The sequence below is a fragment of the Schistosoma haematobium genome, chromosome 3 (assembly GCF_000699445.3).
Source record: "Schistosoma haematobium chromosome 3, whole genome shotgun sequence".
NCBI classification, from domain to species: domain Eukaryota; kingdom Metazoa; phylum Platyhelminthes; class Trematoda; order Strigeidida; family Schistosomatidae; genus Schistosoma; species Schistosoma haematobium.
The window spans coordinates 2,417,456-2,442,254 of NC_067198.1; the positions used below are offsets into that span (position 1 = coordinate 2,417,456).

At 37.5% G+C, this 24,799-nt stretch overlaps 1 protein-coding gene across 1 annotated transcript; it reads right to left on the minus strand.

Annotated features, from left to right (window-relative positions):
• Positions 1–8,174: 8,174 nt before the first annotated feature.
• Positions 8,175–16,458, minus strand: ARL3 (ADP-ribosylation factor protein 3). The gene is made up of 6 exons (XM_051212760.1): positions 16,177–16,458; positions 15,990–16,133; positions 15,842–15,958; positions 15,757–15,807; positions 12,981–13,166; positions 8,175–8,346 (listed from the first exon to the last, which is right to left on the minus strand). Exons 1-6 carry the CDS (start codon positions 16,177–16,179, stop codon positions 8,293–8,295), a joined length of 555 nt encoding a protein of 184 aa, XP_051068673.1. The 5' UTR covers positions 16,180–16,458; the 3' UTR covers positions 8,175–8,292.
• Positions 16,459–24,799: the final 8,341 nt, after the last annotated feature.

The window sequence follows — 24,799 nt, forward strand, 5'->3', positions numbered from 1 at the left end:
TTAATCAAACATGTACCGAACATGATGACACTTTAGGTAAGTCGTTCATAAATTTCGATTGTAATACCATAGTAATTTATGGTTGAATAACCTTTAACTTTAAGGTATGTTTGATAAACACATCAATGTTTCCTAATCGGTATTCATTTAAATGTAATGGCTTCGCAACATATCATGTAATGTCCGATTTCTCATATTTCGTCCCAATCTAATTAGTATCATGATAATATTCTTCGACGATGGATTTGAATTCGTTTGAATCTTTAAAATAGTAATCATGAACTTACCTTAGTAACAAGCATAAGGATTTCATCTAGGGTTTGATTGCTTCAAGTACTCTATATCGATCGATATCTATATTAACAATTGAGATGAATAAATGAAAATGACTGATAATTTCATGAAATAAATTACTGTTACATCACTACTTACTTACTTACGCCTGTTTCTCCTAATGGAGCATAGGCCGTCGACCAGCATTCTCCAACCCACTCTGTCCTGGGCCTTCTTTTCTAGTTCCATCCAATTCTTGTTCATTTTTCTTATGTCTATTTCCATTTCCCGGCGTAATGTGTTCTACTTTGATCTTCCTCTTTTCCTTTGGCCTTGGAGATTCCATGTGAGGGCTTGTCCTGTGACACAGTTGGGTGCTTTCCTCAATGTGTGTCCTATCCAATTCCAGCGCTTCTTCCTGATATTTTCCTCCGCTGGAATCTGGTTTGTTCTCTCCCACAACAGGTTGTTGCTGATAGTGTAGTGTCTGGCTAACGTATCCGAGGAGTTTTGCGTAGACAATTGTTAATAAACACATGTATCTTCTGGATGATGGCTTTCGTAGTTCTCCAGGTTTCCGCCTCATACATTAAAACTGTCTTAACATTTGTATTAAAAATTCTGACTTTGGTGTTGGTTGACAGTTGTTTTGACCCCCAGATGGTTTTTAGTTGTGGATATGCTGCTCTTGCTTTGCCGATCCGCACCTTCACATCTGCATCAGATCCACCGTACTCATTAATGATGCTGCTCAGATGTGTGAAGGTTTTTACATCTTCTCCGCCAATTGTGACTGGATTGGTGCATGCTGTGTTGTTTTTTCCTTTGTGTATATTGAGACCTACTGCTGCTGAGGCTGCTGCTACACTGTTCGTCTTCTCCTGCATTTGTTGTTGCGTTTGCGATAGAAGGGCCAGATCATCTGTGAAGTCTAGATCGTCCAACTGCATCCTAGATGTTCAGTGTATCCCATGCTTCCCTTCAGATGTTGACGTCTTCATGGTGCAGCCGATCACCAGGAGAAACTCTTATATCATACAAATAATAAAATTAAGGTTTACTATACGATTCATCTTTAAACACAAAGAGAGAGAGGTAATGATAATAATCAAAGATTCATATGTACTACTTAAACATGAATAGTAAGAAAAGCAGTCCTAAACATCGTTGGGAAAGTAAAAACTCACCCCGTCCTGTGACTATTTGGATTCTCTAGCTAAGTGAATAACGTGATGATATTTGCAATGAACAATATTGAGGTGGATTCCAGAAGTGAACATCAACTCTAGGATGTAGGTGGCTTCAAATGACAAGTCTCAATTAAGACGAAATAAATATTCTGAATACCATTGCTCACTAATACTATCCATCTCAGCTTAAGAATAACAATTCCAACAGCTCCAATCTTTATAGGATCAACAATCTGTCAATAGTTTGTCTAATTAAAGAGCAACACTGTAGAAATTTATTTGGATCTATACTTGAAATGCCTAGATTGTCTTTGCTCATGATCTACTTTTATTTTATTTTATTTTGTTTGAACGTATAAATACTGGTACAAGAGGGCGCCAAATATATATGCGGCACACCATATTTGTGTGTGTTGGCTGTGATACTGCCTGGGTGCCCAAACTGAAGCAGGTGGTTTTCTTAGGAGACCACACGCGGATCCTTCGACCTGAAGGTCTGATCCACAAGGCAGTGGAGCATCGTAAGGAGATGCAGTCCCATGGTAGCCGGTGATCAACGATTAGTTCATACGCCATTTGTTCCCTCAGGATACTGGAGCCAGCCCATGTGCACGATTAGTTTGGAATCCGGTTAAAGCTCCGGACATTCGCTTTTCGTTCTCTCATTTTCGTAAACAGCACCGTCACGAGAAGGCAGTGAGCTTGATCTACTTATGTTTACGGTCTTGAATTGAAATATACTGTTATTAAATTATAAAAAGATAATGATCAATCCAGTTGTATATAAGGAAAAAAGGATGTTGGCATGAACTTTAAAGTTGTTTGGTGCTTGTCAGCTAAATGAATGGGATGTCATTGGCTAAATACGTTACCTTAAACATTCATGATTATCACGAAATACGGTTGGCAATCTAAGATACGTCGACTTATACGACAAAACTATTGCTGGCATACTCCAGAATGAACAGCCTAGAGTTTCGATTGGTCGTTTTCCGTTGAACACTGCCTATTAGGTCTAGAACACTAATCTTAGCTTTTGCGATGCGAATCCTATATTTCAAACATACTTGATTTATATACAAACAATATCAGACCACATCATACCATGAAATAGAAAATAACAATCATTCAAGATCAGGCCAAAATTGGCTGTGAGTGTGAGTGACTATAACTAATAAACTGGGTAGAAATTAAGAACAGTAAATCGTATAGCAGTCGTAGTCAATAGGTCAAATGGAAGCTTAGAATGAAAGGAATATGAATATACATATGAAAGAGTCACTTAATAGTCATACAATAAGAATATAGAATAAGATTAGTCTATAAACAACTCCTAACGGTTACCATGGTCTTATTCATTGTTCGGATATAACAGAAACATTTTAAACGAGAGAGAAATTTTCTTCAGTTATTTATCTTTTTGTTAAAAAAACGTTTGATCTTCCCTTTTGAGTAAACGTCATAAGAAAATATTTTTATTCGTGACGAAACGGCCGTCCAGTGCTTCCAAGCTTTCCATGATGGTCTAGCTTCAATTGGCTCATGATCTCAACTATTGAAGTTTGTTTTTGTCTATTTGAATCCAATGGAAATTAGTAAGTACGTTTAGTGTATATTCAGAGACTGAAGCATTTGTAGCTGAGACGAATAGCTTACTGAGTATCGAGATAGAAACATAACAAGTAGGATCCTCAATAACCATTGTACATATACTGTTATGATAACATGTCAGTTAAGGTTAGTTAACTTCTGGTATGTGCTACAGATGTCGATAGATATAATTAGTATGAATCATCAACTGGAAGTGAAATACCTGACGGCAGAAGCTATAAGAAGATTGAAGAGAAGAAAATGAGAACAGAAAGTAATTGGTGTGGAAACGAAGGAAACATGAAGTCTGAGATCATTGATTGACATTTGCAAATGAATTATTTACTGAATGGATCTCAGATTTTTACTGAGAGATTCTATAATTTTATGTTCATATACATTCGATTGTCCCAACATGTGTTCTCGTTCACTACAAACTGTCAAATAGTCTGGTATTTCTATGTTGGTAATATCGGCTCCACAACTCAAATCCCTTCAAAACGCATCTCTAAGTAACACTCATTCTGACTGTCAAAGGGTAAGTAAGTCAACTGACAGTTCAATTTTCGAACACTTCGTAAATTCCAGTCTATTTGCCACATAATCATTCTTTTCGAAGTCATCCATACAGTCAAATGAGGAAGCTTTATGACGGTAGAAACTTACGCACTACAGAGAATTCAGACAATAATCGATTCAAGTCTAAATTCTGTGCATAAAAACAGTACATGAAATCTTTCATTCACCCTTAATCTGAACACTTATTTTCTATCTTACATACTCTTCTATTACTTCTTGCCATTAAAACATCACAAATTGATTGAAGTTAAGAGATATCAATAATTAAATGTCAGCTTGGTTGTCTTACGGTTATGAAATCGGAACTGTACATAAACATTCAGAGTTCAACCAGTAGTGTTGTAGATAAATCCCTACTTCAACCAAACAGTACGATGTCAGCAAGGAACAGTTGCCCAACTCTTCCCAATTTTTAGTGATTGTCTAATCAAAGTCATTCCTTCATCTAAAACAACAAAGTTCAGCATTTACACATCAATCTTCTCAGCAGAATAGTTTTGACCATTGAATTTGTTGGAAGGCTGAAATCTGAATACACCGATCGGTTCATTTGTAATCAATTGACTTTAATGGATGAGGTCCTAACTATTTGTACAACTTGGAATGATCATCCAAACACCGAAATTGACTTTATTTATTTTTCATACAGTCTACACATACATCCAATTTTTTATATGCTGAGACAATCAGAAGTAACCTAATGAGAAAGTAAATCTATGACACTCAGAAGTGACCTAAAGGAAAAGTGTATTTCATTGGCTAAGGAATTGGTCAATTTCCTAAGGATAAAGTGGTATTTATATATATATTTGAATGAGTATTTTTGCAATATAACTTCTCGCTCGATCCTGGGTTCTTACTTCAGTAGTTAGTTGGAGGGCTAGTGTGTAGTGCACTATGTATCCGTATAAGGTTTCGGACACCGCCCGTTACAACAATTTCAACCTTACTACTTCATATTACAAATGCATAAATCTTCTATATCCAAATCTTGACGCACGAATTACTATAGTGATAGTTCATGCAATGGTATATACTACTTATGACAATATAAGTACTAGTTTTCTGGATTCAACTTGAATAAGCCTAAACTGACTTGATTACACGTTTACTATTAAGTGTTCTTGAATACTTGATCCCTTGGTAGATCTCACCTCTTTCTTTTGTCAGTCATCCTGTTACTTTGACAAATGATAAACGTATCCAACACTTGCTTTTCGTACAACCTAACATATGAATAACCTTTCTTAACATATCTGACCATACGCAGGCTAATAAGAAGATCATCTATATTGTTAGTAAAAAGTGGAGATCTATTATATAATGACTTCTGATTGAACAAGTAGAGACCTATATGTACGGTGAACGACTGGTACAGAGTAATCATATTACACTCGCCATTTTTAAGGTGAAAAGATTATTCATCTAATCGTAGTTTTGACTGGATTTCATTACTTATCACTTGCGAAGAGTATATATTTCCTATACCATACCACCAACACCATATGTGAAATCACAATATAGATGAATTTCTCTAATCTGGTATTGTTGGTTGGTAAAGATCAATTCGTATTAATACTGATAATCAATAACAGGCTATAAGACATACTTAAGGAGATTGATTGTTAACTATTTTGAAGTAGCTTATGTATCACCTTAAGGTAAACTGTAGTGTTTGTGTATTCCAGAACTGAAAAACGTTTCTTGAATAGTTTATATGAACAACTATTACTAAGCTTACTCATAGTATCTTTATTTTTGTTACTTAGTAGTAGTCAAGGCATGAGGCGAATTTACTTAACTGGTTTTCTGTTTTGGGGAAACTAAAACAACTGATTTTATTCAAACTGCCTATCTGATCTGCATTCATACTAAACATTCAAGAAGTTAATCAACATTTACTCGAACAGTAGTATCCAGTGGAGAGTTCTGTCCAACAGAAAAAATGTTATTTGGATAAATTCATCTGATGTTGATGTGTCTGTAGACGACATACTTACTTACGCCTGTTTCCCCTTCTGGGGAAGCATAGGCCATCCACCTGCACTCTCCATCCAACCCTGTCCTGGGCAATCATTCCCAGTTCCTTCCAGTTGTTATTCATTTTTTGAATTTCTGCTTCTAATTCCCGACATAGTGTGCTCATCGGTCTTCCTGTTTTCCGTTTCCTATCGGGATTTCAGTAAGGGCTTGCTTCGTGATGCAGTTTGATGAATTCCGGAATGTATATCCTATCAACTTCCAACATCTTTTCCTAATTTCCTCCTCAGCTTGAAACTGATTTGTCCTCTCCCACAGTAGGCTGTTACTGATGGCATCCAGCCAACGGATATTCAGTATCTTGAGTAGACAACAGTCTATAAATACTTGTACTTGTTTGATGATGATTGTAGTAGTTCTTCACGTTTCAGCCTCGTGCCATAGACAACATAGGGTCGCATTAAATATGCGTACGCCTCAGTACTTCGAACATAAATATATTTGAAACACTGCACGCGTTTCGCAGGGCAACCGAGTAAACAGTGTTAAAGCAATACAGATAGTACTAGATAAAGTTTTCAAATCGTCGACCATGTTTTGAATATTCATCAATTTAAATGTGCTACGTATACTCAAGCATCATCCGCCTGGACAAGTGATATATTTTTAGTATTGAAGTGAGCTAGTAGAAAACTATGGTCAGTAAGCTAACATGTTTCTTCAGTCAATATGGTCACATATTAGAAATCTTAGTCATAATGTTAGAAGCAGACTATCTGTTTTGGGTCAACAAGAGAACTGTGATCAGTGGTTAGTGACATGACTGAGAGTGATTTATAATGCCTCTAACCTATTCACCCTTTTTCGTTCTTCCAGCTTTGAATATCGTTATTCCTGTATACAAATCTTTCCACTCTATCTTACTAAACCATATTTAAAATGATTAGTCATTTTACTGTAATTGTTACAAACCTATTTTAAACTCTTTTGAAATTCATCTCTTCATAATACTTTGTTATGACAACTTCAGCTGATATACAATGAATGATCTAATCTCTGATCATTAAAGTCGTTAATCTAAACAAACGATAACTAATCTCATTGATGACATTGAAGAAGTTATGATTTTTCACCGCTCGACAGTTCGTTCTGTTCTACTTTACGGTTTCAAAACGTGGCCATTAAGAGTAGGAGATACTCGTAAGCAACTAGTAGTTGACTACAGATGCCTTTGAAATATTTCTCGCAACTGCTGGGATCACTGGGTAAGTAATAGTGAGGTTGGACTCAGGGTATTAGGGGATGATGGTAAATCAGTTATTGACGTTGTGAATGTTCGTCTACTGAGATGGTTGGGCCACGTTTTATGTATGCCTGAATACCGGTTACCACGACGTACAATGTTGACTAGTGTTGGAGATGGATGGAAGAAAGTTAGGGGGCAGCCAAACCAAAACGTGGCATCAATGCTTGAAGTCACTAACCTCTAGTCTGAGCTATGTTGGTAAATGCGGACTACTTGGTTGGGTTCCGCATGACTATCGTAACCAATGGTTGGAGACTTGTAGTGATCTACTTTTATCAAGAGAACGCGATTGGTTTAATGGAAACAATTATTATTATAACCAATTGCACCAGTGATTGTTTTACTGTACTTGTTTGCTTAACTGTACTAAAGATATCCATTATTCTTCTATTTTTCGTTCTGTTGATTGTGAACTTGCACGAACTTACGTTTTCTCAGTAAATCCGCTTGTACTCCTTTGGTACAATCTCGGTATTATTTCGATAAGACGAGATCACCAATAAATATACTTCGCCACAACTTTCAATTACCTTCTGATATTTGGTACACAACCTTCCTGTAGTGGTGATCATAGTCAATTGTGACTCGAAGCCACACTACAGACTCTTGGTGACATGGCTCAGAATCGATCACAATGGCGTATGTAGGTATATACACTCTCTGTCTTCCCTTAAATTAAGAGATTAAAATCACTTCATATCTTTCTTTCTAATAACTAATTCTTTCTTCCTGTACTATATCCTTATATGCAATCTTTCTTTTATATATTACCACAACCGAATTAACTACTTTTATGAATCCGGTGTTCATCTTGTTGTGTTAATGAGGTATGGCAACTTGGACCGATGCATACATATGCCTAGTCCTACGTTGTAGCTGACTGACTGACTGACTGACTGAATTTTCACTTCATCAGTAACATTTAATAACTGAGTAAACAATATTGAATTATCAAAATGAAAACATGTATTTGCAATGTTTAATGATATAAACATTAATATACTTATATACTTACATAAATACATTTAAATATTCAAGCATCTTTTCCAAGAACAAAAACAACAACAACAACAGCAACGATGACGAAAAAGGTGAAGATAAAAGAAAGAAAATTCAAAGAGGTTTCGAAATGCATCTGTTTCAATGTAATGGGAAAACGTAAACAAAATGGATCTATTCTCTTCATAAAAGCTTCTCTTCTTCTTCTTCTTAAACCATAATTGAATACTGGCACTAGATCATCTTGTTGACATGGTAACTAATTGAAATCATATTAGTATAATGTACTATTCATGGATTCACTGTACAGTAATCATGGTAGATTATAAGATAAATAATAAAATAATATTTAATATTTATAAATTGTATTTTATTCTATTTCATTTTTGAACGAGTATTCACTGATTTTATCACCCATTCTATCCCTTCCTATAAAAAAAAAACAATAAAATTTAATAGAAACAAATTATACTACTTATAAGTATATATGGATTTTGAAAATAGATAAACAATGAAGAATGATGAATATCATTATTTTATATGTATGCTAACTAGTGACTAGCTTCAAGATTTATTTCCTGGAGTTCCAGTGAGAAGCAGTGTCCGGTGGAGTTCAACCAGATCTATTCTGAGATAATAACATACTGAAGAAAATGATGAATTTATCGCTCAATTTCTTGGATTAGTTGAAGTTAGACATTAACACTATTGGATACTTGACTGGTTTAGTGGTCTAGATGTTAGGCGTTTGCGCACGAAACCGAAAGGTTCTGGGTTTAAATCTCACGAGATAGGATCGTGGATGTGTACTGTTGAGAATTCCCACAATAGAACGTAAAGGCCATTCAGTGCTTCTAGGTTTTCCATGGTGATCTAGCTTCGATTGACTCATGATCTCAACTATTGAAATCACTATAATATCCACAAAAACACCTTCTGATATTTAAAAAAATTTTTAGCCCATTTTTCAATTTTTTTCGTTTTGTTTCGTCCAATTATATGGCTAGTTATAAATTCGCTATAATTAGTGATTCAGTAGTTAAAATTGATATAAAATGTAAGTACTTGTCGACAAAGCACCTTTTCTTCAAATTATCTGCGGTAGTAATGTACAAAGTAGTGTCATGTGTGTCAGATCCTTCTTAGTACAGATCGAATGCTGTCGACCAAGTTGCAATGTGAACACATGGGCTCTATGATCCTGAAGGAACAAAAGGCGTATGAACCTATTGTTGGTCACCGGCTACCATGAAACTTCATGTACTAACGTTGCCCCATTGTCTTGTGGATTAAACATTCAGGTCAAGAAATCCGAACGTGCTCCCCACCCAAAGAGAACCACCTGCATTGGTTTGGGCGTCCGGGCAGCATCACAGCTCTCACACAAATCAATGACAACTACTACTGACCACATTGTTATTGTGTGGCGCATATATATTTAGTGCCCCCTTGTACTAATGTTTATGTGTTCAAATAATAATAAAAAAGTGTTTTGAAATGAAGGATAAATAAGTAGGATTTAGAATCTCATTGTCATATATACTGACTCAAAAAAAACTTTTTTCCTTCTGAAACATGATCATAGAAAAACCAAATCAAAACAGAAGGACTAGACACACATGACATTGATCGCCACTCAGTGATTAATCAATTGTGACTGCTGAGGAGTCTCATAGTAGGACGAAACGGCCGTCCAGTGTTCACAGGTTTTCCATGATGGTCTAGCTTCAAATGAATCATGAATTCAATCAGTGAAATTTCTAAAATCTCCACAAAACCCCTTCCGATATTCTTTTTTGATTTAATAATGAAAATTTTTATTCATAAATTCCTAAAGATTCTTTAAATCTTTGAAAGAAAATATTATTTTGGAAAATTTTCTGAAGAATTTAATCGAATCATTAAATTAATAATAATAATAATAATAATAATAATAATAATAATAGTGATTTGATCACATTAAGTGTTGACTACAACATAGTTACCATGGCAACATGAAAAGATGAAATATGAATCATAAAAAAAGGAAACAATATTGATTTTGTTTTTTTTGTTTGTTTGTTTTTGTTTTCCTATTCAGTGAACAGTATCAAAGTGGAGTTCATTATGAAAAAAATCCAGTAATTTTTTATACATTTTAATGAAACCTTTTTTTATATGTTGACTAAATTGTTGTCATATGAAAAACGTAAACAAAAAAAGAAAAGAAAAGAAAAAGAAAAAAACAAACAAAAGAAAAACGCCTAAAATAGATAATATTGATAAGAATGAACTTTATGAAATTTTAACTTGAATATAAAGATGAAGTGCTGAAAGTGGATAGAACACATATTGAAGAAAACATTCAACTATGTCATAATGCAAACCCTCAATTGGAATCCTCAAAGCCAAAGGATAAGAGGAAGACCAATAGAGAACATATTACGTTGAGAAATAGAGATAGATATGAGAAGAATGAACAAGGAATTGGATAGAACTAGAAAGGAAGGCCGGTCAGTGGCCTATGCTCCATTAGGGGTAACAGGCGTAAGTAAGTAAATAAGTAAGTGGGTAACAAAGAAGTGATTAATTGTAAACCAATAATCATGTCATCAGAAGAGGTTTTGTGGAGATTTTAGACATTTCACTGGTTGAAATCATGAGTCAATTGAAGCTAGACTAACATGGAAAACCTGGGAGCACTGGACGGCCGCCTCGTCCCAGTATGGGACTCCTCAGCGGTGCGCACCCACGACCTCGTCCCCTGTGAGATTCGAACCCAGGACCTACTGCTTTCGCGCGTGAGCACTTAACCACTAGACCATTGAACCGGCATCCAATGGTGTTAATGTCTAACTTCAACCAATCCACGAGGTTGCGCCACCGTACACCATTGTCATCAGTGAGTTGATATCTCACAACAGGCCTGATTGAAATCCAGGGGTAACGGTCTCTCATTAGAACTCAAGGAGTATCTCTTCAAGTTAGTTACTAGTGAGCAGATGATTATTATCAGAAGGGCTTTTTTGTGGAGATTTTAGGAATTTCACTTCCAGGTTTTCCATGGTGGTCTAACTTCAATTGACTCATAATTTCAACCAGTGAAATAATCATGTTGTCATGACAAAATAAAATCAATTGAAAAACCTAATTATTTTATGTGTGAAATATATTCACAAAAATCTTTATTGTCATTATGTTGCCGTATTGAATCATTGAACAGTGTTGATTGACATGTAAGATGATAGATATTGATATAGATAGATAGTTTATAGTATTCAATATTCATATTATCTAAGAAACTTAAATACATTCTGTTTTTGAATAACTAGCTATATGATTCATTTGGCATTGTTTGCTTGAATCTTCCGATCGTTGTTAAAGACTGCAATTCATCAGTCTTATGTTGACATATCTGCATCTTGTGCGGATTGTCTCGATATTGTCTTACGTCACAAGCTTTTTAAGTAAAGATGGATGGCAACTTATAGTGGAATCCAGGACGCTGAATGTACCTGCATCCCAGAGTTGATGTTCACTCCGGGACTCAAGGCAGTTTGCACAAGATGTACATATGCCAAAAAGAGACTGATTAATTACAGTCTTAAATAACAAGGGGAAGATATAAGCAAATAATACTAAGTGAAGATAAACTTCACACAATGACTATCAGGACTCAGTAGCTAAGTGAATAACGCGATGGCGTTTGAAGCAAACGGTATTTTTGGGTTCGGGTCTCGAAGTGAACATCAACTCTGTGATTCAGGTACATCCAGCTGATGGGTCCCAAATAAAACATAGTGTCGCACATCCTGGATTTCATTACTAGCCACTACCTATCTTTGCTTATAAAACTGCCACATGACATTTCAAGTTTAAACAGCTGTAAATAATCTATGACATAATTGAATGGATATTGTTTCACTACAACTTATGTTATTTCTTTCTTGAAAACTGATCATTCAAATGTGAAACATCATTTCATAGTGAGATAACTCCTGGAGCCAGGTCAGGTTAGTCATCTATTTATTCGTGTATCTTCTCCACACTGATCTGCAACCGGGAAATTGGGAACCGAACCGGAATTGAGAATAAATCGAGTAGTGTCCCAGTCGACTTCTCTTCTTTCACTCGCGTGCTTGTCAGCCAATCAGGTGATAGAATAGTTTTCTTCTCTCACGCGTACTAGCCTCAAGGTTAAGCCGGCCACCCTATCGCGTCAAAGTCTTAATCTCCAGATTAGACAAGTCCTCAGCACCAAAACTGGATGGACAGATCAAGAACGTAACAGTTACAAATAACTGATTGTCAGTATTCATAAAAATCAGTGTCACCTTAACTTGAATTATGAATACAACAACTTTTGATCTAATTATAGCAATTGTTTTATGTTGATATACTGGAAAATGATGCGTAACTACAATAGAGGGATCTACAGGTGTTAAATTTTTAGAAATGAATAGTTTAATTTCCCTCGGTATTTTTTACTTGAATCTTTCCATTGATGTTTAGCACTGCAATTGATCAGTATGTTATTGGTATATTTGCATACTGTGTGTATTGACTCGATATTATCTTAACTCTCAAGCATTCTAAGCAAAGATGGATAGTGGATAGCAGTGGGATAATGAATGTACAACACCACGTCCTATTTAGGACTCGTCAGCTAGATGTACCTGCATACCATAGTTGATGTTTACTCTGAGATTCGAATCCAGTACCGTTCGCTTCAAACGATATCATGTTATCCACTTAGCTACTGAATCCTGATAGCCACCTGTTTTTGCGATGTGAAAATCAAAGTGAGCATCAACTCTGAGATGCAGGTACATCCAGTTGATGAGTCCCAAATAGGACGAAGTGTTGCGCGTCCTGGATTTCACTGCTAGTCACTATCCACCTTTGCTTAGAATAGTTTAATTGTTTCGTCTTTGGATAATACACTATTGACACAAACCCAGAGTCCGGAAATTTGCATACATATATATAAACTTTGAGTATCGCACATCAGTAATACTGATAGAGAAATATTTCATAAATAATGAACCAATCTCCTAAAATTCAAAACAAATATTTCAGCTTACTTGTACACCATTGCCAGTTATAGCTGAACAGCCCTGAATTTGCCATGGTCTATCTCGAATAGTTAGTAATCCAAGCCCTTCTGATATTCTGTTTGCTGGTTCGGCAGTGAGCAAGTCCTGTTTGTTGGCGAACACTATTAAAGGAACTCCAGCTAATTTATCTTCTGATAAAAGTTCCAAGAGTTCCTATGAGGGAAATACATTCTATGAAACAAGAAGTATAAAAATGGGCTAAATAATCGGTCACTTTAAGGAAATATTTTTATCTCATCTGAGGTAGTAAAAGCAACAGAGGATTCCCGTGGATCCTTTGGTGTTTGAGATAGTAAAAGATTTTACACTATCCGGGGAAATTTTACAATTCAAATTCAGGTTCAAAAAATGTTATCGAACTTGAAAAACACCGTACACGAAGGTCAGAGAAACAAGTTAAGATTTATAAAACCACCTGATCGAGCCACTTAAGTAAAGGACTAAATAGCAATAAAATATCACTCACTTGTCAGCGAAATTAAAATTGCAGGAGCAAATTTATATGCTACGAATGCATAGGAAACTATCATGAGCTACCTCCTTTCATTAATTTTTAAATAAAGGGATGAAGTTTTTTCGAGAATTCAACTCCAATGTTAGTTTTAGATACTGTTTCATCACTAGAATAAACTAACTGTTCCGTAGACCTTTAAACAATAGCAACATTATTGGTATGAGACTCAGGTATCTTACAATATGCAGTAAATGAAACACAAAGTAATCAACAAGGAATAGGAGGAACAAATATTTAAAGAATAGGGTAGATGGGTGATATAAGTAGGTTTTGTATCATTCATAGATCTCAAAAGCCGCAACATTCCTTGATATCACATCCACCTTCAATTCTTTAGAGTTGTTTGATATTGAATTTTCATTTATTAGGCGTATTTACGTAAACCGATTTAATACTATCGAATTCAAGTGATTTTATAACATTCACACAATGGATAGTATTTTAACCTAGCCACCAATAATTCGTGGGATATTGTTGTCAGGAAAATTTGCTGTATAGATCAGCCATAAACAAAAAGACATACTATTCCAACATTAGAATTTTCCCGAACAAGGGAACAAATATATTCTGAACACACCCTGATAAACTGTTCATGATTAAAGTTTACAGTTAATGAAAACACTGTGAATCACAGCTGTACAAAATACTTTTATTGAACCATAAAAGATATTGTGAATAAATTATGATTTAGTTGTCAGTCACTAAAATGGACTGAATTATCTTGTTTGGATAGTTGTATGGATATTAACGAGTGTTAAAAATCTATCCCCTCTTCTGATACGCTTAAATCACTAAAGCACTTGGTTTTTAACCAGAAACCGTGGATTTTTGAGACTTTCCATCTACTTCAAATTTTTTAGCCGAGGAGTATCACTATGCATCACTATAAAAGACAGGGAGTTAAGTCAAGTAAACAAATCTGCACTTTGTACATCAAGTAGCCGGTCTTTTGTGCCAAAAGTTCAAATAAGGTGCATCAGTTCGCTTGTATTTTATACCAATAAAAGTTCAGTATCTATCTAAAACATAATATGTTGGAAAACCACATTTTTTCTTTATTTCACTTACAATTGGTCTGTAGTTTCAGAAGGCTACCTACTGTTGTCGCTTGTAAGTGATCACCAGTGCTTATGGATTACTGCTCAGTCATTCAAAGTGCTTGGATTTAATAGAAAGCCGTATTATGAGGAGCAACTAAGCAACACTAATATTAGGCTTCTTTGAAAACTCTACTTAGAGGATAACTATTAATCACATAGATCGTTACTAAGTAGACGATATCAATAATTAGTATAGTGCATTCAGGTTTTCCGGGAGCTGAAAATAGTATGAACGCGGTAACGTATTATGAAGTGGTATGGATGCTTGACTATGTGTCTTAAGCCAATTAGACCCATCAATACTAGCTACGTTGGGAACGCATCTTGAAACCCATTAAACCACTCAGAATGAGAAATTATTTACTGGCATATTCAGTTTGCAGCTATTAGGATGATGTTTCAATACGATGTGAAATGTCCGATTTGATCTAGAGCAGAAACTAGTTATGATTTCCAATCAAATTCTTCATAAAATTAAAGGAAACCTCATTATCTGAGAGAAGTTTATATTAGGTATCTTAGCTAAACTGTTTTTCTAATAGAACTTATTCTTGACCAGATTTTCATATTCTATATATTTTAATATATTTTGATACTAGGTAAATGAATTCATCTCAGGGCTACAATAAACAATCGCCCTTTTACAGGGCGTTCGTCCAGTTGGTTGAGATAAAGGTTGTAAGACTAAATCGATGTAGATTAAGAGAGCAACAAGGGTAAGAGTGTACCCAAATAAAATGGGCAGAAAAATGTGACAAAAAATTAGCGAATTAACTGAAATGATATTTTGTAAAATGGCATTAAGATTAGTGGCGAGAAACTGCAACATATTATGGGATGGTACAAAGGCAAGATTAGAGAGTATGAAAACGTCTACCTATGTTTGTGAAACTACAGTTTCCTACCAGTTACTTCAGAAATTTTGAGTTGTTATTCATTATGGACTATATAGCCAGGTACCATCGCCCATAATTGGTTCAATAAATTTTGTGATAACCGACAAATATCAGTGAATAAACAAAAAAAGCTATAAAATACAAACGGATAATAGGGATTGGCAAAGTTTATCACCGTAAACAAAGTAGTCCTTTTTGCATGTAGATATTTTTATAAAAAAAGCAGAACTTACTTCTCCGGTTTCCTCAAAGCGCTTTTTATCTGAACTGTCGATCACATAAATCTAGGATACTATAAAGAAGAGGAGAAATAATTACCAAGATATCTGTATTTTCAAAGTAGTTTTTCCAATATGGGCGAATTTTTCGCTGTCCTCCAATATCCCAAACATTCAGTTTGAACCCTTGTGACTGAACGCTTTTGATGTTAAACCCCTGAAAAATTAATAAATAATTTTTTAAGTACTTGAGTGGGAGTTGTTTGAGTTATATCTTCAGATGCCAAGTGTTTAAGCAAAGTTGTCTTTCCTGCATTATCTAAACCAAGAAGAAGAATTCTTATTTCTTGTTCTGGTTTGGATTTCAATCTCCTTAAAAGACTTAACAAGCCCTGAAAGGTTAGTACATAACAGTCGTCATTAATAAAATGCTACCATTACGAAAGTTGACAAACCACTACTAGTTGTTATGACAACAACAACAATTAAATAGGCCTAATATCCAATATATTTGTGACTAGCTCATATAAACCTGTCGATTTCTTTTCACTCGTTTTATGTCATTTCGGCATGGTTATAGGTATTTATAACTCAGGGGAACTGAGAGGAGATTGTTGTCGGTTCTTACTTTGGCTACCTCTAAATTCTAGTACTAGGGACACGACGCACGTAAGACGGTTCCACAAACAAATAGTCGGACCATGAAAATTTTAGACCAGACTAAGCATGTAGGTGACGCCACGAGATGAGGTAAAGGCAGAAAACCTTCAAAATTAGACCATCCATCATCAAATGATCAGTTAATAGTCGAAGATGTCCATGTCCAAGCACAAACGGGAAGTATTGACCTTGGCGTAGACGGCATTTAACGTGGTCATAAACGAGGTACTTTGGGGAGAGCGACGAGAACGCTCCCTATATTCTTTATACTAGGCCAGTCTACACGATCACGAGGAGGTACCCTAAGCATGTTGTATATTCATAAGCGTGGTGTAAGCTAACAGCTGTTGACCACTTGGATATAGTGAGGATTATGATTCGGAAATCTACCCTATACAATATACCTTTGACAAAGCACACTCCTGTAAAGAAAAGATCTTGTGTTAAGCAAGGCGTTGAATGCTTGCTACATGTTATAGGAGGATAAGAAGTGATCTGACAACGGTACTCAACATTCCAAGTACCTCAAGTCACCCTAACATGAACACCCTACTGGAATATCATTATCACACACCTTGGGTTAACCCCGAGGACTTGCACACGAAGAGCGAAAACCTACCAAATACTTCGATTCCACATCCTTACACACTATCAGTTAGGCAAGTTAATTATTTATTCTTGAAATAATCATCTCTTAGCACTTGAATTACCACTTTACTATTCTCATATTTCAATGAACTGACTTATCTCCTGGTAGTCCAATGTATGTTAGTTCTAGAAACTGCAACACCCTGAGAAAAACGCATTTACTCGAATTAAAAAACTTACAAGTCCGCAGATTCAAAATAGTTCAAATGGTTCAAATGGTTGTGGATGGAATAGAAGAAGCTTTCGCTTAACAGGCTTCCGTGTTTATTAGCAGTGGATCACCAAAACCTCCAGGCAGGAACCTAGGTATATTAACTATAGTAGATTAAAAAAAGAAATTGGTAATTCATAATAAGATGTTACCCTTAGTCCTTAATAATAGGTCAAGTTTCCTCTCAAAGGACCCATGGGAAGTCGTTTGGACTAATTCAGTCGTCAGCGAATTCCAACATTTGACAACTCTTAAAGAGTAGAAGTTGCGTCTACAGTCCGTTCTGCTGTAGTGTCTCTCTAGTTTCTAGGTGTGTTACCCCTTAGGTTTGTGTTGAGACTAAGCTTAAGTAGGTGTTTAAGTGGATGTCCAGCAGTGTTATAGATACTGTAAGCCATCAGAAGGTCACCTCTAAGACGCCTATACTCTAATGAGTAAAGGTTAAATGATTGAAGGCTCTCTTCATAAGGTTTGAATTTGAGTCCCCGAACTGCTTTTGTGGCGCGTCATTGGATACGCTCCAGAGTGACATTATCGTTTTGGAGTGAGGGAGGAAGTACTATGTTTCCTTACTATGAATGGGGACGAATAAAACTGTTAAAGATTATGTGGAATGTTCTTCCGTCAAACTGGCCAAGGATTCGCTTCAATGTTATCAGTGCAAGGTTTGCTCGAAAGGCATTTCTGTCATAGTTATCGTAGGACTTTAAATCGTAGGCACCAAGACCCCTAAATCTTTTTCAACTTGTTGTAACTGTTGTCCGCAGCATGTCGCAGATGGGCTACTTTACACTATGAAGTGTTAAAGCTAAGTCCGTTATCGTCTGCCCAACTTTGAAGTCGAATCAAATCTTCCTGAAGTGCAAGTATATCGTCTTGGTTGTGTATCTCTCTTCAGATTTCACGTCATCAGCAAAAAGTAATAAGTCCGACGTTACCTGTTGTGGAAGATCATTTATATGAGTCAAGAAGACAAGAAATCCTAGTACTGAGCCCTGGGGGACCCCACTAGGACATTCCATAGCCCAAGATAAAGTAAAGTTAACCCTGGCCTTGAAATGTCGACTTTTCAGATATGAAATGAGCCAATCAGTCAGAAGTGGTCTGATACTCAATCGTTTGAGCTTATTGATAAGATATATATGGTTGACCCTGTCAAAAGCTTTTGGAAATCAAGGCAAATTATATCAACCTGCCCCTTGCGATCAAGGATGGTTGTCCATCTCAATTGACTGATCACTAGGTGGTGATCAATATCATGTGTGCAGATCGAATGCTATCGATCATGTTGCAATGTGGCCACCAGTCTAGGTGACTCGACATTGCGGGCACTATATATTGAGATTAGATGGTGGTTGGAGCATCAGTTCTCTCAGGATTACAGGTACAGCTTGGTGACGAGTGTCAAGTAGCACGAAACCCGGGTCCAGGGTTTCCTGTCGACTACCTCCAACCACCATCTAATGGTTGTCCATCTGTCCACCGAAGTCAGCAGGTTGGTCATACAAGAGTAACCCTTCCTGAAACCATGCTGTTGGGGTGCGAAGAAATTTAAGGACAGTAAATAGTCATGTATACAATTGGATATCAGGGACTCAATGATTTTTGAATGTATAGAGAGGAAAGCCGCCGGTCGGTAACTTGAAGGTTCTTTGCGTCGACCTCCTTTGAAAAGTGGTGTAATGTGAGCCAGCTTCTAATGTTCCGGTAGTTTGCCTCGGCTTAGCGAGTGTGAGAACATCACGCTAATCGCTGTTGCCAGGATTGAGGCTGCAGAATGAACCATATCTGGGCCAGGAGAAGTGTCTTTTCTTGGGTGTCGCAGTTTCCGGAACACTAAGTCAGCGTTCAGGTTCACCACGGAAAGTCCTGTGCAGTTGCAGATGAAGCTGTCATCGGTATAGTTGATGAGGATCTGTTGAAATGTCCAAGAGTATTGTTCAGCCAAAAGGTTGGCGGCGTCGCCGTCGTTATTGGTCGTGTCATTAGGACCTAGTAGTTGGGAAACTCCAGTTTTGGCTTGATGAAGAGGGGCTGTATAACGGAATAAGCTTTCTCAGATTGGAGACAAATTTATCCATATGCGTGATCTGGTACTGAAGCCTGTCATCCTTTATAGCTTTCGTGCATATATTCCTTATATGTTTGTATTGCCTGTTCGCGCCGTTGTTGTCAGTTCGTTTGTATTCTGCCCAACAGTGCCTTTTGCGGCTTAGCAGGCGAAGAGTGTGGTTCGTGATGTTTGTAGGTTGCTTGTAGTTATTGATGACCGTTTGAGGAACTGACTGCTTGGTAGCACATAAGAGCGTGTGCAGTAAGAAGTCCCAATGAGCGCTCATATCAAGTTGAGGGTGAACACCCCCATCCACATGTTTTATATAGCCCTGTAGAGCTGACACATCCAATCGTTTGAAATTCCAGCGCCTGATGTTGGTTGGGTGTCTTAGCTCAGTTTTTCTGACAAACCTGAAGGCTATAACGGCATGATCGCTTTTCCCCGGGGGGAGCCAGGATGTAGAGGTTGTCAACTAGAAATTCTTCGTTTGTAAATACTTAGTCTAGGCGCGACGGTATCTAATTGTTTTTCTAACGAGTTGCCGACTTCACATTTTCGTATAATCCCAAATCCTCAATGAGGTTGAAGAACCGAGCTTCAGTCGAGTTTTCACTTCTATTATACGTATGTTCCGCGAAATTGACTCTAGGGAGATTGAAGTCCCCTAGAATCAGGATATGAGTGAAACCGAGACGCGTAGAGCGGGATAGTCCTCCCAGAACACGACTGTCAGCAATGGGATTCCTATAGATGACCCCGACTAGGCACATCAAAGTAGTAAACAATCTTACAGAGCACCATACAGACTCATCAAGATTGTTGAACTCATAGTTATGAGCTTGGTTTACCTCCAAGCAAGATCGTATGTATACGGCTACTCCACCCCAATCCCTGTTTTTCTATCATTGGGGAACAAAGACATCCCAGGTATTGCTAGCTCCTGGTCCGCAAACTGAGAAGATATCCAAGTTTCAGATATTCTTATCAGATGAGCCTTGTTAGCATTGCCAAGTTCACGTAGCTCACCCATTTTATTTGGTAGACCCGCGGCGTTCATGTATAAGCAGTTTATGCTTTCATTTTGAAAAGCGTGAGCTACCTGTTTGTCTTTATGAGCCTTACGTGAATGGACAGGTAGCCTACCTATATAAGACCTGCCGAGCTGGTAGGCCCTGTCCTTTACACGTTTTTTTTTATGATCAAGACAGTCCACAAGTTGAATGGTCAGCTCCAACTTGCCTTTGTGCTTGACCCTGGCGTCATGTGGCCTATCCGGGAGCGCAGGGATTCCAGTTAGCGACCGACGTCCGTTGGCACGAAATGCTTCCGGATTTGCAGCGGCCATATGGGAGGATGGGAAAGTTATCCTCATTAGCCGGGGTCTAGAATCACCGTCCTTCTTGGCTAGTCTCGTCACATGTTAAGTCAGTATGTTTTCGAGCCTCAAGGACTGCTCAAGGAATTTCCATTCCCTAATATAAAATTTTGCTTGACTAGGGTCGGTGTTTTCAGGTACACCTTGCACAATTATATTTCTTCTGCGGAAAATCTTCTCGCAAGATTCTTTATGGATGTTCCGGATGAGGTTGCGCTCAGAATACGGTATGTTGGGCAGTGTTCTTGCGTTCCCATCGGATTTCAGTAAGTGCGACACTTGGGGTGTTCAGCTTAGACGGTGACGCCTGGTTCTTTTTAGCTCTGTTAACGTGAGTCCAATCACCTACAGAGTTTTTGGGAACTACTCTTGCATCCAAGAACCCTGAGCTGGGAGACCCGAGTTTATTGAGGGAGTCCATTACCGTAGACGTGATGATGTTGCTGAGTTTTAACATGTCATCATTAGTGCTAATGCATGCTCGAACGATGGTATACCTGTCGATATCTCTATTCATGTTTTCGTTGCGCGCCCTTATTTGTCTACCCGTTTTACGACTGTCATTTTCCAAGTTTGCTGACAACTTATACCGCAGACCTGTCAATGGGACAATGATGTTACTCAGCAAACCTACAGCATCTGTGCTGCTTGGAATAGATTCTTTAGATCAGAAATGGTACTTTTGCTGCGTAAGAACACAGCAAAAGTTTGAGAAATGCAAATGACGTTAGGACTAAACTTCCCAGACTGACTAGAATTTGTGCAGTGAGGTGGCTAGACTTCCACCGTTGAACGGTGGGAAACGCTTCAAAATCCCAATCACTAGGCTAAATCCGTTTCTAACAGGAGAAACAACCTGACTGCCCAAGTCATCGATACCATTCCGGAATTCCACAGTATGTTTGGTGCGTTTGTAGTTGCTAATCCGACGAAAGTTGATGAGTGGGTACAGGTCGAGAACAAAAAACGACATAACGCTAATAAAGAAAATCCAACCCCTTCCCTAAAATTAGCCGAGAAATTAATCACTGATCACAGTGACAGGTCAGTTATCTTTCATAAAGTGAAAGCTCAGAACCCAAAACTCGTTTTGTGCATGACGTTAGGTTTGTAGGACAGATACGTAATCAACTTATGCCTCCGAATACGTTGCTAAAGGTGTATAGACAAATTAGCCAAATGAATTTGTAACATATAAACTAGGCTGCTTAAAGTAGTATTTAAATTTCCTAATGAATGGGACTTGATATTACGGAATGGACATAAACTAAACGGGTCAGGAGTTTTTGTCTGTAAGGACTTACAGCCCGCAGATCATGTAGAAAGATGAGAAGCCGAAAAAGATTTAACAGTAAGGGCCTGAAAATTGTAAATTTTCGGATTGTGAGGTTTCAACAGGGAATGATAGCGAATCCACTATGGATGCAGCACGAAGCCATTTAAATAGGCTTCGGATATGTTACACAAATGCTCGAAGCTTGCTTAATAAGCGATCTGAACTGGGTGTGCAAATTTACTCTACCAAGCCAGATGTAATCGCAGTCACAGAAAATTAGCAAATACGTATATAGTATGGAACTTGATCTTGAAGGTTTCACGTAAGAGCCAACAGAATCCAGAAGCGTAAAGGAGGAGTACTAGCTCTATTCATTAGGAACACTATCCCATTTACCATTATCGACACTATATCTCATGAGATTGGGACGTAAGAATTAGTTAGTTGCCGTTTGAAACGCAAGAAACAAGAACTGCTATTTTGTTTGGTCTACCCCAGTAAGCTGTGAGGTACATGAGTTCTTTTTAGACAGCTTCAATATTTGGTCACAAAGTGGTTGATAATTAATCCGAGGAGACTTCAATGCACAGAGAGTAGACTGGAAGAATCTGAGGATTGAATTGTCAGGAAATTCCTACGGGCATGAACTAGTTGATGCTATTATTGCATGTGCCCTAGTACAGCATGTGAAAGAAGTGACTAGGTACGACTCGGACTCTGAATCATCCTTACTAGGTCTTATATTGAATCACTATGAGGATGACGTTGAGAACATCTATTACATGCCACCCTTAGGTAAAAGTGATCATACAGTTCTAACTTTTGACTTCCATAAAACTGTCAATCACGAGCACGCGTTAGCTCAACCCAGACCTAACGTCTGGAAAGCAAACATACCAGATACCATGCACTCGGCATCGTTAGTGGATTGTACAATCGACCCGGAGTCCTCAATCGAAACAGCTTGGCACACATTCCGAAATTTATACTTAAGAGTTACCGCACCTCACATCCCATGGATTATATCAAAAGAGCCGAGAAACCCTCCACCATGGTTCATTGATGAGGTCCCCATCCTTCTACTTAAGAGGAGAGGAATGTGGGAAAGACTTAGGTTAATGGGTACAGATGAGGAAAAATCTCAATATCGAGAAGCTTGAAAAACTCGTGCCTTTACCCTCCTTAAGCTAAGAAATTTATAGAACGTCACAAACTCTTATATTAGTATATAAAGTAAAGGACTAAAAGAATAGGAAATATTCCAGCACTATGAGGAGACAGTAACGCCTCACCATTTTTGAAAACGACTGTGGTAAAGCTCAAGTATTCTCAAACTAGTTTAGAAATGTATATACCGTTTAAACACCCTTCTTGCTAGTCCATGCAAATCCCCCCCACACACTGGACAACGTGACCACCAAAAAACTCTATGTCTTTGGTCTTCTAAATAAGCATGAAACAGGCAAATCCACGGAACTCAATGAAATGCATCATAGGTTACCAAAGAAACTAGCTAACTTCGTTGTGAACTTCTGAAGTATATGTTCTAATCTATCTGTGACCCATGGTCGATTACCACAAGACTGAAAAATCGCCATAGTAATCTCTGTCTTCAAAACAGGTACGAAACATAAACCTGAGAACTATCGACCCGTTAGCCTAACTAGCGTGGTTGTTAAAATTTTAGATTGGATTTTTCGGAACGTGTTGTTCAAGTATCTCAATAAAAACCAGATGCTTTCGGAAAAGCAGCATGGCTTTAGAATAGGCTATTCCTGTCTCATAAAAACTGAAAGTTACCTATAGACATAGCGTACATTGACTTCAGTAAAGCGATTGACAAAATCTCTCACAACCGTGTGTTATATAAGTTAAGAAATTCAGGGATTGGGTGCAGTTTATTGATGTGGATGAAAGACTTCTTAGTCGAGCGTCAACGAGGAGTACGGGTGGACTCCAAGTTATCTAGCTGGGAAACTGTGCCTAGCAGAGTTCCTCAGGGTACAGCAATGGGGCCAGTCTTATTCCTCTTGTATATGAATGACCATCGAAAATTGGCAGTTGCCGATTAATATTTTCAAGCGTATTGTGATGCATATTGGTGAACAAGGTAGATACGTACGTGACGAAAAACACTGAGCTACCTGTTGTTCAGACAAACAATGACTTGAGAATCATTGTTAGCTACGACTTAAAATCTACTGCACACTGTCGTACAATAGCCACATGGTCAGTATGTAGGGTCGACGCTAAAACTTTTTAACGCTGAATATACTATTTATGCATCCTAAACTTGAGTGCTGCATGCAAGCGGCTAGCTCGTGTTTAAAAAAGACAGCGACTTTGGAAAAAGGTTCAGAGAACAGCAATTGGACTGATTCCCGGAATAGCGAAGCTCCCGTAAGATCATCGACTGGTTAAGCTAAACATTTTCCCGTTGCTATATCGAAGAACTAGAGGTAACCTGATTACAGTTTTCAAATTATTTGGTGATAAATTTGCACCTGACACCCCAATATTTTTGTCTTTCAAAGCAGAGAATTTACGATGGCACTCAAAAAATGTTCACAAGCTCAGGACAAACTACTTGTCAGTTGACTACTGACTTTCCCATCGAATCATCAACGAATGGAATTCAGTGTCTCAACACGTGGCTGAAATTGCATCTGTTGACTCTTTCAAAAGACAGTTGAATCAACTAAGAGACCATCACAGCCAGGACTAACACAGGCCATCTAGCCTCTTGTCCTTTCCAAACTGAAACTGTCACCAGATACCTAGAATCATTCTGAAACGATAAAAAGTGAGTGAAAAGAAATCGTTCACTTGATT